Here is a 16,764-nt window from a genome sequence, read left to right on the forward strand (position 1 = left end):
GAGCCAGGATTGATTCCCCCTTTCTCCACATGCAGGCAGCTGGGTGACCTTGGGCTAGTCATAGCCCTGTTACAGCTGTTCGCACAGAGCATTTCTATCAGAACTATTTCAGCCCTATCTACCTCCCAGGGTGTTAATTGTGGGGAGAGGAATGGAAGGTGATTGTAAACCACTCTGAGACTCCTTCAGATAGTAAAAAGCAGGGTATAAAAACAACTCTTCTTTTTCTTGGGCTAGTGATTCAAGGAATATAAGTTGGGGAAAAGGGAGAAAGAGAAAGTCCCCTAGCCACCATCTGTGTTACTTGGGACACATTTCCACTAACTCCTTGACCCCTTCCTCCAATCAAAGTCCTTCATTATTATTAATGGATGGATGGAAGCAGTGCTGAAGTCTGTGATACCCAATTGTCTCCATGCAAAATGAGACTTGCTTTTGATTAGTTGTCCTGGAAGTTGCCTTTTGTTCTCTTCTCTCTTTTTTATTTTTCAGTAGAGCTTTCTCTGTATTATGTATTTTTAACAGCATTTTTCAGCCTAGTCTTCAGAGAATGATCATGACACCAGTTTTGTCCTCTGAGTAAATAAAATAGATACTAGATTGGGCTGTTATTTACTTTAACTTTTATGTGGTTAGGCCTAAGCATGACATGTCACAAGGTCAATTCAGCCTTTTGTTGAGATGTTACAGAGGTAGGACTGAAGACTTTCCAGTTACTAATGATTGGCCTTCAGAACAGAATATTTGTGTAAAACTGGTATTCTATTGAAGCATACTCAGCTTTATGCAAAAAAGATAAAATCATTGCATCAGATAATAAGGGAAATTAAGGTAAGAGCAGGTAGTTGAGAATTTGCCAGCAATTCAATTTACAGCAGATTTTTAAACAGGTGAAATGAGAGATGGGATGAAAGGGAGGAGAAGAAATTGGGGAGGGAGGGGTTAACCTTGAATTTTACCACCTTTAGTAGTCAAGTGCATGAATTATGGACAGACCGCCCCAGCCAAGGAAACCTCCTTGCACCAATGGCCCACATCAATCAGCTGGTACTTCCTTTCACTGAAATGGTACCTTGGTTCAGGTTCACTGATATTCTGAATCTATGGCCCTATGGTAGCCTATGAGGCTTTTCAAAAACTGATGCATGATGACAAGAATTTTGTAAGGGAAAATAATTTTTTGCCACATTGTCCCTGCTCAGAAAGCAAAGGGGGCATAGTGTGTGGTGAAATTCATTTTGCTATTTGGCAGAATAGTTCAGACCAACAGCATACTAGTCACACGTGTATTTGTAAACTATCAAATGTTTGTCTATATTCATCCATTTGTTTAAAATGTCTCCTTAAAGAAAACAGTGGTGGGCATTCCTTGAAAGGTGCCATTCCTTGAAACAGCTGTGCTGTTTAGCAGACATTCAAGGAATTATCTACAAATTGTACTGGCCTATTCTGACTGCCAGATGGGAAAATTATAGGTGCAAAACTGGCACACCGGGTCACTTGAACTGGTCATTCACTGATTTAGACAATGAACAAAGAGCCAGGTATGAACTGATGATTGTATCCTGGGGAAACAGTATGCTTAAGATAGGATGATTGCTGACATAATCCTTTTGTTCATTAACAGTATGTTATCTTACCTAATCATTAAGACATCACCTACATTTTTGGGGAAGGGACTAATTCACCTATCTCCCAGGTAAAACTATTCAGGCTGTTTCTCTTTTGTCATGTTAGGAAGTGTTGCCATGTTGAATTGAAGCTTTCTGCAGCCCCATCTGAATTATACTAAAATATATGTGGGTGTCCTTAAGGATGTCCATATAGTATGGTATCACCATGCCTATAACAATCCCCTCCTTTACCTCTTTTCCAAGTCTGTTGGTACCCTGTACTAATAAACATCTGTTTGTGACCATCCCACTATATTCATTGGATGTCTATGCATTGCCATAACACTTGCCAAGGACCCATATGCAAAAACATAAATTCAGGTAGGCACAGCCTTCATTATCTTCCTAAGCCATGTGAATGGGAGAGGAGCCTCCACCGCTGCTCCCTTCCCCTAGCTGTTTGAGGCAGGCAAATAAGCCAGGCAAGCAGCAGCCCTTCAGCTGGGCATACTGTACAGCTGGCAAGCAGCTGGCCCACCACTAGCCAACAGGAAAGAAGGATGGGTGAGCAGATCTCATTGCAAATGGCTGGGCTGTCTGGCAAGGTGGGATGGGACTCTCTCACACAAGCTTTGCAGGTCCCCACTAGTTGTCTTCTAATTTTATAATCCAGTTCTGTTGCATTGTTGTATCATGGCCCATTATGCACGGGGGGATAGCGCACATTCAGGGTGGAATGGCGGAGACTAAACTCACCAATAATGCATGGAGCCGGCTGCAACCGGCTGCAGATTTGGTGCATGCTGCCAAAAAAGCCGCGTTAGCAAAACGCGGAAGAAAGTGCAGCTTCCGGGTGACCGGGGCGCAACCAGAAGCAGCGCCGAGGTCGCCGCATGCATAATCGGTTACTATGGGTTTTGCCGCCGTTGTGTCCCGTCCCGTGCATAACCAGTTCGTTTTGCTTCTACCCCCTCCACGTTTTCCATGTGACCCGAAATCGCCGTTTCGGCGGCCGTGCATAATGGGCCATTACAGTGCAGTGTTTTGTCCTGCATTTAATGAGACTGTCAGACTATAAAAGAAATAAGTAACATAATATGGTCATTAGCACAATGCATTTTCTACTGTGCATGTCATCTGTCCACATCAAATGTTTGTGCATGTCACCACTTTGAGAGACTCCATCATTTACCTTTTGCAGTTTCACAAGCTTCAAAGTCTGCCCACAGTTATTCAGACATAAACATGTACTCCCTATATTTGTGTCTTTTAATTTCCTGTTCTGTGCTGTATCTCCAACTAGTTCTGCATTAAATATTGTATAGCAGAAACTACTCCTATCATAATATATTTTCAGAGGAACCCTATATGCTACTAGCTAGCAACTTATTCCAATTAACTTACTGCAGTTTTATGAAAATATACTTCACATCTATATCAAAGATATACCCACTTGATGTATAATAGCATTATTGTGTCATACCATAAAAACAGAAATGTTTAAAAAGTGAAAGAAACCAGCAATAGCAAATTTTATGACCAAAGTAAATCATGGTAGATGTCTGGATTTGAATATAATAGCTGGTATCTAAACAAAGGACACACATAAAAGAAAGCAGCACGAACAGCCAGATTTGGCTTTCTTTTTTGCCAACAGTTTCCGCTGCTGAAGAGAAAAGAGAGGAGTTCAATGTCTTGTTTGACTCCTATCAGAATACTTTGAGATCTGCAGGATGATTCTAAAATGTCTTACTGCATTGCTGCGTCCTAAATAGATTTTTAGGAAAATGTAAAAGGAAGAAGCAGCACTATCAACTTTTGAGTTACAAAAGCACCAAGTAGCCTCACTTCTGTTGCTCCTATTCTTCCTGTGTACAATGTGATAGGTGAGCTCCTCTACCTCTTCTCACAAAGGGTTCTTTTGGTTGTGAAATTTCTCAGACAATTCTCAGAAAAAAGTTTGAAGTTTTTTCCCCCTGAGCTGCCCCCCCCCCAGTGTATACAAATCACACTCACCCCATTATTCACAACCTTGCAAGCAAATGCTCCCTAAAGACAGGCAAGGTCTTATTGGCTGCCTCCTCCTTCTCAAAGGTCTAGGTTAATGTGACCAGATATTCGGGGCCACAAGGCGGGACACGCCGCCGTCACGTCAGCAGCAGCAGTGGCAGGTGGGCTCTCCCTCTCTCCCCCCTCCCTGACTGGCCTCAGAAGGGCAGCGGCAGGGCGGCGGTGGTAGCAGGTGGGCTCTCCCTCCTCCCCGACCAGCCTCAGAAGGGCAGTGACAGGGCAATGGTGATGGCAGCAGAGGCGGCAGAGGCGGCAAGGGGGGCCCTCCCTCCAGGAGATCTCCAAGTCCTAACCAGGGGATTGGGATTGAAAGGCACAATCTGGAAAGAGGCAGTCCATCAAGGGGCATGACTAAATCCATGTCTCACCAAACCAGGTGTGGGGCCATTGGGGTCCTAGATTGGTATCCATGTTACAAAAGGTAATGAACTGAAAGATAGCAGGGCAAGACCACATAAATACTCTGTTCATTGAAAGTACATAGCTATTTCACAACTGTATAAGTCCCACAAAACAATGTTAGATTTCCCCCCAGAATATGTTCTAAACACTTGCTTAATTTATCTACAATGTGCATAATGTGCAAACTGCAGTTCTGTCACCTGTTTGAGTTATGTGTTCTTTTAGTTATTTTTTTTTTAGAAATTAAAAAAAAAGTTCTTTCTCAAAATGTTTGTTGAAAGGTATTCATTGTGAAAGTAAAACTAATTACCCAAGAATGAGGAATTCTACGATGTGTTATAGACTAAAACATTTTTGGTGGCAAAACAGCATATAATAAAATCTACTTTTTTCCTGATAGCAATTATCCTAGTTTCAGCAGCATAGCAGTAAAGCAAACTTTTCATGCAGGAGATCCCTAAAATAAAAACTTGGCATCTTCTGATAAATGAATCTTCTAAAATCTATTGCCAATAAGAGCATATTGTATCTGACTAGATGGACCAGTGTTCTTAATATTAGAGATCCCAATCCCCTGGTTAGGACTTGGAGATCTCCTGGAATTATGGCTCATCTCCAGGTAACAGAGATCAGTTTCCCTGGAGAAATTGGCTGCTTTGGAGAGTGGACTCCCAAGTATTATACTTCATTGAGGTTCCTCCCTCACCCAAACCCACCCACTCCTGGCTGCACAAGCTAAGTCTCCAGGTATTTTCCAACCCTAGTTCTTATGCACTTTAATGTAGATTTATAGTTTTAAGGCTGCAATCCTATTACATGAGAGGAGGCACCATTGAAACCTATGGGACATGCTTAAGAAAATTAGAGAGAACATTGCTGAGACTCCCTGGACATGAATGAAATGTAGCAATTTTGATTTCATGTTATTTTTTTTTTAATCCTTTGTTTTTCCCTGCTAGGTAGCACATGAGCATGGGGCCAAATTAGGGTGTTTTGTAGTGGTGCAGTGTATTCTCCTTCCGTTTCTGGTTTAAGAGATATCAGGACAGAAAGGAAAACAGGAAAAGCAGCCAGCGGCTGCAGTGTTTAGAGAAGCTCTTTTTGAATTACAAAAAAAAAAAAAGCCTTGGCTGAAAATGAAAGTAAAAATTAGCTGCTGCAAAGGCCTTAAAGACACCACATAGTAAATTCCTTAAAAGGTTTTAGATTGTTAGAAAATTGCATCTCTTCTGTTCCTTCTGTTATATCAAGAAAACCTCATCTGGCAAATATCTAGAGAGGAGAAACGCAATTCATGCCAATGGAGAACTGGCTGTTGGCAGCTGCAGCTGTGCTTCTCATGGCCTGGTTATATTTCCATATTGGAAGCCCTGTTGTATTTTATATTTACAGAGAGAATAAAGTGTTATAATGTCTTAATATCTTTCATATCCCTTTTCGTACAGCCTAGAATTGTCCAAATAATTGTGAACATGTTGTTTTTCTTCTTTTCCTTTAGGATTTTGGTGATGATGGGTCCCTATACATTACTAAGATAACTACAACTCACATGGGAAATTATAGCTGCTATGCGGATGGCTATGATAAACTCTATCAGACGCATATTCTTCAAGTGAATGGTAAGGAACATTTTGACACTGCACGTTATAGGGTGGTTTTCCAGTATATTTTAGTGGATTGTTCTGATTTTGTAATTGTATAAGAACTAAAAAGCAAAAAAGACATACCTTTTAATTAATATTATATCTTTTCTTTAAATATGATTGCAGTAAAATCAGATTTAATAACATCATGGAACAACCCTAGTTAAATTATAATAAAAAGTAATAAATGTTGATTGGTTTATTTTCTTTGTACATTGAGCTCTTAATGCTGTTACACAGTATGTGTGTTTAATATTCTATCCATAGAATAATAGATATTGATGGAAATGATTGTTTTGAAAAAACAACATAATCATGTTATTGCTTAGACTGTAACAATTCATTTTTAAATGTTGGGCCATTTCTGCAAGGACGGGTAAAACGTAAGTGGCTTCCAGCTTACAAATGCGGGATGATAAATGTTGCATTTGCAGCCCTCCTCACAGGGAGACCCCTGTCACGTTTTCCCTCTGTCCCATCATGGCTTTTTGCCACCTGATTAGGCTGCAAAGGAAAGCAACACAAACTTCTCCCACTACTCCTTGGCTTATCAATCACAGCAAGCCACCAATCACAACACAGCAGTTCCTTCATGGACTGAATCTTTCTCCCCCCCCCAACCATCCCCACTTTTTTGTTAAGGCAGTTCTGCATTGCCAAGCAGTAATGCCTCGAGTTTTGTTGTTGTTGTTGTTGTTGTTGTTGTTGTTGTTGTTGTTGTTGTTGTTGTTGTTGTTGTTGTTTTTGTATTCTAGGGCCACTGCATTGGCCTCAGGCTGGAACAGCTGAGTTGGGTTGGGAGTTTTAGGAAGCTACACCACCATCTTTGATATTGATACTGTTGTAATGTTTTGATGGGGTTTTATGGATATACTAGAGGCAAACCCAATTGAATCCAGGAATACAATGGGTGCTAGGCTCCCCTTCCCCCATTCTGGGCAGGCCAGCCGAGTCCCCCCCCCAACTCCCAAAAGGCTGAACGAGGCCCCTGCAGGCCTTGGCAGGCCTTTTTGGGGGGGGGTGAGAAGTGCTGGCAGACATCCTGTTCCTCCCCACACTGCCCCAGGCAGCCCTGGCAAATCTTGGGAAGGCCACGGCCTGAGCTGTTCGTGGTGGCAGGAGCACTGGTGGGAGCTCCCTCCCTCAACGCCCATGCCCACAGTCACTGGCTGCAGTCCCCGACCCTCTGCCCTCCTTCCCATCTCCAGCTGGCTGCCAGCCTTACTGGGGGCTGGCAGTTCTTCCATATGGAAGAAGTTGGAGGGGGACATTGCAAGGGGTGGGGCATCCCCCCTAATTGCGTTTCGTTGGACGGATGGCCAGTCAGGGATGGGACAGCCGGAATAGCCTCCCTGATAAGTGAGTAGGCAATGAGTCCCAGCTCCTCCCAGCGGCTTCTTACCGATTGTGTTTTTTGATCTTTATTGTAAGCTGTCATGAGACAACTTTGTTGGGGGTGGCGGGGTAGAAACAAACAAACAAATATATAAAGCTGTCCAGATTATCGCACGTTTCTCCCTCCGTGCACTCACTGATTGTTCACCTGTGATTCACGCAATTTAAGGTGGTAAATCCAGTTTCCTGGATTCCAAAATCACAATTTAAAAATTCCCAAATTGTAATCTGACTATTGGACAGCCTCGGGATGTGGCTCTATATGGCACCAAATGTGAAGTCTGTCCAGGAACCTTCTTCTGCATGCAGAAATGGCCCTGGTTTTCAAATAGCACATTTTGCTTTCCAAATACAAAGCTGGCTCCATATTTAAGAAAAAAATAGAACTTAAAGCAGTGAGAAACCCATTGCTACCAATGTGCTGAGAGTTACTGTAACGCATTAGCAATAAATCCCACTAGCTCTGCTTTATTGACCATTTGGAAGTTTCTTGAGAGTGTGAGGATTGTGTTTGTTCAGTAGCGCCCCCCCCCCATGATTTGACTTGTCCCTGCCTAATAAGTCCCAAGGTTTATCTTGCCTGATTCTCTGTGTACTGAAGACTTCTCACATTACATTTCTGGTTATGGACCTGCTGCTCAGTTAAAGGTAGAAAATGACTACAGGTACAAAGCAAAATCTATCATGAATTTTGCCCTGTTAGTAGTTAATGAAATGAATTCCATGAGGGTCCAGCTTCACAAACTTTTAAAGCAGTTCAAAGTTTTTTACAAACTTTTAAATTAGTTAATTGTTGCTCGTAGACAGAGCAGAAAGCACGGTTGTAAGTCTCTTTAAACCCCAGCTTTTGCTCTCCTCAAAAGCCACACAAATGGCTAAGCAAGACTTCCCTGCCACTCAGCTGTAAGTTGGGCTTTCTGCAAACCTATTTAAAGGAAACATGGTTCTTTTCAATGGCGTTTGTAGTTGTTTCACAAATAAACCTCCTGGTTCAGTTAATGGTTTCATTTGTTGTTCAGCCATGAACCACAAACTGACATTAACCACATTTTTCTGGTTCATGCCCATCCCTAAAAATGATTCAAAATCGAGTTTCAAGTATTTAATTACTATCATGTGTTACACATGTGTTACATGCTTAACATGCTAGCATATTACAATTCTGTGTTGTTTACACTACTAAGCACTGTGGCATGTTTTTGCCAAATTCTTGCAGGATTATTTTTGTGTCTGCTTAAACCAGATTTTGTACTAATGAATCTACTAAGATTACAGTAGCTAAACATCATAGCTAAACTGGTTTAATTTTGAAGCTTAATACCTTAGTCAGATGAAACAGTTATTTAATGGTTTATGTATTTAGATATAACCACTACATTCTTGAACATAGGAAAGGAAGTCAGTATATAGTCCAGGAAAATGATTAATTAGTGTAATGGCACTTGTATAACAGAAAAGTCAAAGGAAGGTTAATGAGATAACGAGGCTTCGTTGATGTTTAAGATCTAATGTGAGAGTCCTTTGAAAATAATTTAATTGGATTTTAAGCACTTTCATAATATGTGCATTTTTGTTCAGATGAACTCAGCAGAGATTTTTATCATATTTTTCAGTACTTCAACATTTTTAACACTGCATAATTTCCTTTGTTTTTCATTATTTTCTCTATGAACTAAACTCTACAGTAGTTTGTGTCTCAGGGTGGGAATTATTGACTTCTTTACAAAAGTTAAGGCCGGATAGAAATCCAAGGACAAATCACCATAATGGCTAAATTCAGACGTCACATTAATAAAAAAAACCATGGTTTAATTAAATTAACTATGGTTGCTGCAACTGTGAAGCACACTCCACTAAATATGGTGGGCTAGAATCCATCAAACCAGGATTTGATCCGGCTTTGTTAGTCTTGACTGTGGTTTTGTTTGTCTGAATGCAGATAATATTGTTGTCATTGTTAAAACACAACCTCCCAAGTTACAAAAGCAAAGCAAATTAAATCAGTATTAGTTATGGCAAATCAGAATTTGCATGATTGAGGTGAATCCTGATTTCCCAAATTAGTCAGAGTTAAATCATAGTTTCATGTTATATTTAGACCAAATCATTTGGTTTCAGTTCCACAAGTATGATTAGGGGATACATGAAATGTAGTGCATGAACAAATATAAGGACAAATTTAATTAGATTATCAAAATAGCATTAACTCTATTCAAATGCATTCACAACATTCACAGGTAATGAGAGTCCTGCGTGCACTGCATTGCAAATGCACAGTTAAAGCATGAGATATTTTTTTCAGTTGATTGCTTCTTATCACAGCCTTTTTGCTCATGGCTTGATCACCTGTACTCTCCAGTTTCTGCACATTTAGTGGAAGATCTGATCAGACACTTCTGAGTTTTACTATAGAGTTTCTGACAACCCATAGAGTGGTATGACATCACTTCTAGGTGATGAGTGACATCATGCCAATGACATCCCCCCTTCTCCTGGTTATTCCAGCCATTGATTTGTGACCCTATAACTGACATATTTGACTGCACTACAGCTGGCTTTAGCAGTCAAACGAACTTAAGGCATCCAAAAAATTTTGGATATCAGAATTAATTGTTTTTAATTTTGTCTTTCAAAAACATTCACTGTGTCTCATTTATGGAGACACATACTGATTGTGCATGGGAGGGATAAAATGGGCCTGAATGGGATTGTGCATGGGAGTGTTAACTGGGCAGTGAGGCAAATTTCCTCTGAAGCATGATGATACCATCAGCCTAGCACCCTCCAGGCCCTGGCCCACTTTTGGGCCTCTGATGCCCCATGTTAAGGGAAGCTGATTTTTAAGCATTCCCTTTTGTAACATGGATGCCATCAGTGGCTATGATGGGCTGGACCCCAGCTGTAGTGTCCCAGTAGGCACAGTAGAACCTTTCTGTACCAGCTTCAGGTTCACACACAAAAAGCCAAGGTAGATCATGTCCAGTGTGGGAAATTTTCCCGTATTGGTACACTGGAAGCAGGCAGCATGCTGCCCCACTGTGAGAAACTGGTGGGGGCCCAGTGTGGCCACTGCCATGCATAATCAGTCAGAATATACCATTTCTTATTTATTCAAAAAATTATACTGATGTTGCACGCTGAGTGGTTTCCTTTAATCAGTTAGGTGAAATTAGAAATTACATAATCTCATTTCACAATAGTCTATCTACTCTCTATATTATTCTGTTAAAATGTATTTTAGTATGGGAAATCTGTATTCAGAAGAATTGGTTTTAATGTAAATTGATTTTCAAGGGATTCAGAAGTATGTTCTCTATTGGAGGGCCCTCTACTTTCTCAAGCAATCTCAGTTTTGGTCTGTTTATTTATTATATTTATCTTTAGATATGTATACCACCTCTCTCAAATAGTGTCGTGGTGGTTTATAATAAAACAATAAAATGCAATAAACCCCTAAAAATCTCTTAATAGATTAACATTTAAACATTTAAAAGATGGCAATACCATAAGAGTTCTAAACACTCACCCTCTGTTCAGCATGCAGTCAAATGAGCTCTCTCATTAGGAGTGAGGGCCAAATTACCCAACACTAACAGTAGGGGATCCACCGTTTGAAACACTGGGACACACAAGCCTCAACCATATGTCTGACAGAAGAACTCTGTCTTACAGGCCCTGTGGAAAGCTGACAACTCCGACAGAGCCTGTAGCTCTTCAGGGAGCTTATTCCACCAGGTTGCAGCCAGGGCCAAAGAAGCCCTGCCCCTGGTCAAGGCCAGGCAAATGTCCTGGGGGACTGGGAAAGCCAGCAGATTCATATCCACAGAGAGAAGTGCCCTGTGGGGCAGATAAGTGGTCCCGCAGATAGGTAGGGCCCAAGCCATGTATAGCCTTAAACATCAAAACCAATACCTTGAACTAGATCAGAAAACAGGCTGGCAACCAATGAGGATGACGCAACACTGGCTGAATGTGGGCCTTCCGAGATGTCCTAGTGAGGTGGAATGGAGTGAGGTGGAGTGAGGACCCTCACAGCCGCATTTTGTGCCAGCTGTAATTCTGGATCAAAGCCAAGGGTAGGCCCTCATAGAGTGAGTTACAGAAGTCTAACCTGGAAGTGACCGTTGCATGGATCACTGTGGCCAGGTGGTCTGAAAGCAGGTAGGGCACTAGTAGCCCTGCTTGGCGTAGATGAAAAAATGCAATTTGGGTTACCTTAGTGACCTGAGCCTCCATGGAAAAGGGACACATCAAAGATCACTCCCAAATTCCTGGTGAATGTTGCAGGTCTTAATTGCACCCCATCCAGGTATGGGAGCTGCACTTCCTGATCCTATAGAATCATCGAATCATAGAGTTGGAAGGGGCCATACAGGCCATCTAGTCCAATTCCCTGCTCAATGCAGGATCAGCCCTAAGCATCCTAAAGCATCGAAGAAAAGTGTGTATCCAACCTTTGCTTGAAGACTGCCAGTGTCTGCCCCCTTCTACCCAGTCACAGGACCTCCATCATGGAGGGGTTGAATTTCAGATGGCTCTGCCTGAGCCATCCAGCCACTGCTTCCAAACAACTGGCAAATGTATCCGAGGGGAGTCCGGCCAGCCGTCCATTAGGAGACAGAGCTGGGTGTCATCTGCATATTGGTGACAACCCAGCCTGTAACCCCAGACCAACTGGGCTAGAGGGCACATATATATATTAAACAGCATAGGAGAGAGAATTGTCCCTGTGACACTCCACACAGGAACCCAAAGGGGTGTTACAACTCATCCCCCACCACAAGCCTCTTCATCTGGTTCCGGAAAAAGGAGACCAGTCATTGCAGTGAAGTCTCCCTATTCCCAGTTTCGGCGTGGCTATAGGCCAACAACTCATGGTTGACCACGTCAAAGTGGCCATCAGGTCTAAAAGCACGAGGATGGCTGACCCATCCTGATCCAATTGGCACTGGATATCAAGGTGACCAGTGCTGTCTCCACCCTGTGGCCAGGATGGAAGGATGGTATGAATCTAGAGCCAGAGTTTCCTCCAAAAATACCAGGAGCTGGTCTGCAGCAGCTTGCTCTACCACCTTCCCCAGAAACACAAGATGCAAGACTGGGTGGTAGCTGGCAGGGTCCCATGGGTACAGAGATGGCTTTTTCAGTAGGGGGCAAACCTCAGTACAATTAATTAATTGGCCCAAAAGATCTAAATCATAGACTTAGGAAGGCTTGTTTAATCAATGACGATAAGTGAAAATATGCCTATTTTCTATCATATCTTTTTTGTCTGCCAATAATGACACATGGCATAGCAGTTTGTTTTCACTGAAATCTAAAAACAAGTAATGTAATAACTTTTAATAAGATCCACCAAAGTAATAATAAGTAAATTAATAAAGTGTGAGCTTAAATGCTATCCGAAACTCTTCGGTCTGGATGTTAAAACAACAGGGGAGGGGAGAGGAGATATTGTTTTAATCGTTTTTTTCTATAACCTGCATGATTAGCATATACAAAAATGTGGCATTTAATGAGATCAGGGAATAAACTTCAGGATCTACAAAGAGTGTAGAAAGAGTTATTGTGGAATATTTATCTCAAATCATGACTTGCAGGTACAGCTACTCTATTCCCCAAACTTTTGCTTCTTCCTCTTTCCCCTGCTTCTCTCTGACCTGTTCCACACAACGACTCAGGCCTGGGTCAGCGCTTGTCTGGTTTTGGTGCTAATCCCTGCTTCCAGGTGATATTAGACTTAAGCCCTTGGTTGCCCCACAGCAAGTGAATGCGGATTCTCCCGCAATCCCATCCTTGCTGCGGGTGCTGTTGGGGGCTATACAATAACAACAACAGCATTTATTGGCAGAAATATAAGACAAATAAGAATACAATTAGTTCTTAAATTCTCTCAGCTTAATTGCCATTTGTAAAAATGTAGCCACTTTATCAATTGTATCTGGATCCTGATTGGAGAGAGGAAACTGTATCCTGCATTTATCAGAGTACATTAAACTAAGCATACTTTTAACTAGAGCTTTAGCCCAAATAGCATTGTATATTGGGCAATAAAAGAAAATGTGCTATATGGTTTCTATACAACCTTGTTTACATGGGCAGTGTCTCTGAATATAAAAAAATCTTCTGAAATCTCCCCATCATATCTGTTGACGGGAGAATGTTAAACCTGGCAAGCATAAAAGCCCTGCGTTGTTGGAGAATAGCAAGATGAGAAAAATAAAATGCTAATTTGTCAGATGGTGGAGAGATACCTAAAAGAAGTGGAGATCACATTTTTCTAGCTGCTTCATTCAGAGCTTGAAGTTCAATATCTAACATTCTGTGTTTTATAGTTTTATATATATCAATGCTGTACGTGCTAAGGCCAGTGAATACAAAGAAATGGCAAGCATTTGGATTTTTCACTCAATATAATTAAACCAGTTGGAAGTCTGTAGTTTTGAGAGCATTAGAAAAGTAAGACTAGCGGATTCAGAATTAAAGACTAAACACAAACAAAACTTAATAGTAAGCAGCCAAGCCCTGGGCCTATTCTGCACACAATAGATATTGTACTTTCAATGCACTTTAGAAGTAGATTTTCCTGTTGTGCACAGGAAAATCCAGCTGTCAAAGCACATTGAAAGTGCATTATCCTATGTGTGCAGAATGGGCCCTGGTCTCCAACAGTCTTAGATTTGCTTCCAGTAGTCAGGGCTATGTCAAGTCAGGCCCATCTGGGAAGTCTTGGGCCATCCAGGCATGGCTCTTCCCACAACTACAGCATCCCAGAAGAGACAGAAAATACCCCAGTCGGCTCCATGGCACTGCACAGCACAGCACAGCCAACGGGAACATTTTTAATTATTATTTTCAAGTGCAGTTAGAGGCACTAATCTAGGGCGGACCAGGTCTGGTAGGAAAATGTTCCCCCTTCTGGACCCGGGAAGATGTGGGGCAAACTGCCCTGTTGCAAATGGCTAGTGGATGCCTGGCACAGCACTGCTGGTGCAGAAGAAGTGTCAGTCTCTCATTCTTTCTCTCTCCTGCCTCCTGTTTTTTCCTTGTTCCTCCCTATGCCTGTCACTTTTCTCTCTTTCTGCCCCCTGCCCATCACTTTATCTTTTTCTGTCTCCTCTTTCCTATCTCTCTTTGCCCTCCCTCTGCCTCTCCACTCTCTTTCTGGCCACCATTACAATCTTAGCCACCTGCCTACTTCTTCCTGCCCACATGTAGCAGCAGTGATGGCTCTCCCAGCTGCCTGACCACTTCTTCCTTCTGCCCCCAGCAGTGGCAGTGGCACTTTCAGACACTTTCTTCCCCACATACATCACAGCAATGGTTTGTTTTTTGGCCTCTCAGACACCCCCTCCCCCAAGCAGAAGCAGGAGATGGCAGGGCCTTCCAAATCCAGCACTTCTTGACAGTTCAGGTAAGTAATCTATGCATGTGCAGATACAACCTTGATGTAGGGAAGTTAACCCCGCCCCGATATTTTTTGTGAACTTTAGGATTTTTCTACAAGCCTGGGGGGTCTTCCAAGTTTGTAGAAAAATATTTTTTTCAGTGAAAGAAAGAAATATGCACACTGAATAATAATAATAAATAGATACCTCAATAAATAGATACATAAAGGATTTGATCCGAAAGCTATTTTTCACCAGTAGAAGGTAGAAAATTTCATCAATTTTCACCAGTTCCCTCTCCCATTTTAGCCAGTGTTAAGTATTGGTTCGAGTATCAGAATAGAGTTTGGGAGTCCCAGGTTCAAATCCCTGATCCACCATTGAAGCTTGCTGGGTGATTTTGGCAAATCAAAAGATCTCCTGGCTACCATGCCAGCCTGCTTTTCAAACAGCAAGGCAAGATTCATGAGCACCCCCAACCTCTTAACCTGGTTGTAGAAAAAAATATGAGGAAGTAAAAGATTCAAATCTGAAGCATTGATTCCGTTTCTTTATGAACGAGTAAAAAGAAATATAGACAAACAGCAGATTAAGTGCCACTTCATCTAACCCTGGCTGGTACTGCACAGAAGCTTTCAAAGTTAAACCACTTCTGACCACATCTTTGAACAAAAACCCTATGATGAGATAATCCAAAATGAAAAAAAAGATGAAAGATAGAACCATTAGGTTGGATAGTACTCAGTCAGCTACTGGGGAATTGCTGAGGATATCTATGACTAGTTTGATTCTTAATGATACAACACTTGTTGATGTTAATGGATTCAAAAGGAAATACCAAAGAGGCTTGACACAGATAATATGGAAACAAACCATCAGGAGTAGATAGAATATCAGCAGAGCTATTGCAACCCACAAATGTACAAGCTTGATTCAGGAAAGAAAGAGGGACTAAAGGTCATATTATAAATTTACATTGAGAACTGGAGCATACAAAAATCAGTTTGTGTTTCATAGATTACAGCAAAGTTTTCACTGTATGGTGCCTGAAAAACTACCATTGATTTTTAAATTATTGGGTATTCCATAATATTTTTTGTGTGTGTTGATGCACAAACTATACTCTGGACAAGAACCTACTGTTATGGAGAAACATAATGGTTTCCAACTGGCCAAGGAGTCAGACAAGGATTATTTTATCTCCCTAATTCTTCAGACCACAAGAACATACCATAAGGAACACTGGATTGGATTTAGAAGAAAATTGGTGAAAGGAACATTAGCAATTTAAGATATGCAGATGACACCACATTACTGGCAAAAAATAATGGAAGACTTGAAACAAGTAGTGATAATGGCAAAAGCAGAAAGTGCCAAAGTGGGATTACAATGGAACATCAAGTAGAAAAAACTAATGTCTACAGATGAATTATACCATTTTAAGGCTGACAATGAAGAAATTAAAATTGTTCAAGATTTTCTATTCCTTGGTTCAATCGTCAACGAAGAAATCAGAAGGAATCTGAGACTGGACAGGGCAGCCATGAAGGAGGTAGAAAAGGTGTTGGAGGAGGCTTTTTCTGTCATGTTCCATGACTAGCACACCAGGATGAATGGGAAAAACAAGCCACGGAGATCGGGGACCCAAATCTAAGCATTCATTGCAAATCCATACAAGAGCTAGGCAGGCTGAACATGAGCAGGAATTATGTTGAAGACAAAGAGCAAAGCTGTTACACTATTTTTTATACCTTTGTAAGCCCCACCTAGGAGTAGTGTCAATTGATCAGAGAACACATCAGAGAAACATCAATAAATACATCCTTTGGGGCTTAAAAATAACAAAGCTAAACTGTGGTGGTTATTCTTCCAGCCACTTATGCAGATGAGTATGGTCAGAGCACTCTGGCATCAAAGCATTCTCACACTTTGTAAAACAATGGTCCATGAGACATAAAAGGCTCAGGGAATCATGGCAGAGACTTTACCATAATGAAGACTATCTTAGTTTCAAAGCAATCTGGCAGCTGGCATTCCTAGGATTAATACAAGACTAAGAAAATGTTAACAACTTATACATAACTAGTTTCAAAGCCCCTTTATAAAAAGGGGTTTTGAAAGGGGGGTTGCCTCGTGCGGCGGTCTGACGCTGCGCGAGGCGCTTCCCGCCTCCCACAGCGTCAGACAGGCAAGGAGGGAATCCCCAGCAGCCGCGCTTCGCGCGACTGCTGGGGGTTGCCTCGGGCGGCGGTC

General features: G+C 41.7%; 1 protein-coding gene across 3 annotated transcripts in view; it reads left to right on the top strand.

Moving 5' to 3' along the window:
* FSTL5 (follistatin like 5) overlaps window positions 1-16,764 on the top strand; it is a 437,209-nt gene that overhangs the window by 343,921 nt on the left and 76,524 nt on the right. For all 3 annotated transcript variants that reach the window (XM_077299983.1, XM_077299982.1, XM_077299984.1), the window contains exon 8: window positions 5,584-5,704. In XM_077299983.1, the coding sequence (XP_077156098.1) occupies window positions 5,584-5,704 (121 nt within the window). The remainder of the gene's footprint in view (window positions 1-5,583; window positions 5,705-16,764) is intronic.

This window comes from Paroedura picta, chromosome 10, assembly GCF_049243985.1.
Source record: "Paroedura picta isolate Pp20150507F chromosome 10, Ppicta_v3.0, whole genome shotgun sequence".
NCBI lineage: Eukaryota > Metazoa > Chordata > Lepidosauria > Squamata > Gekkonidae > Paroedura > Paroedura picta.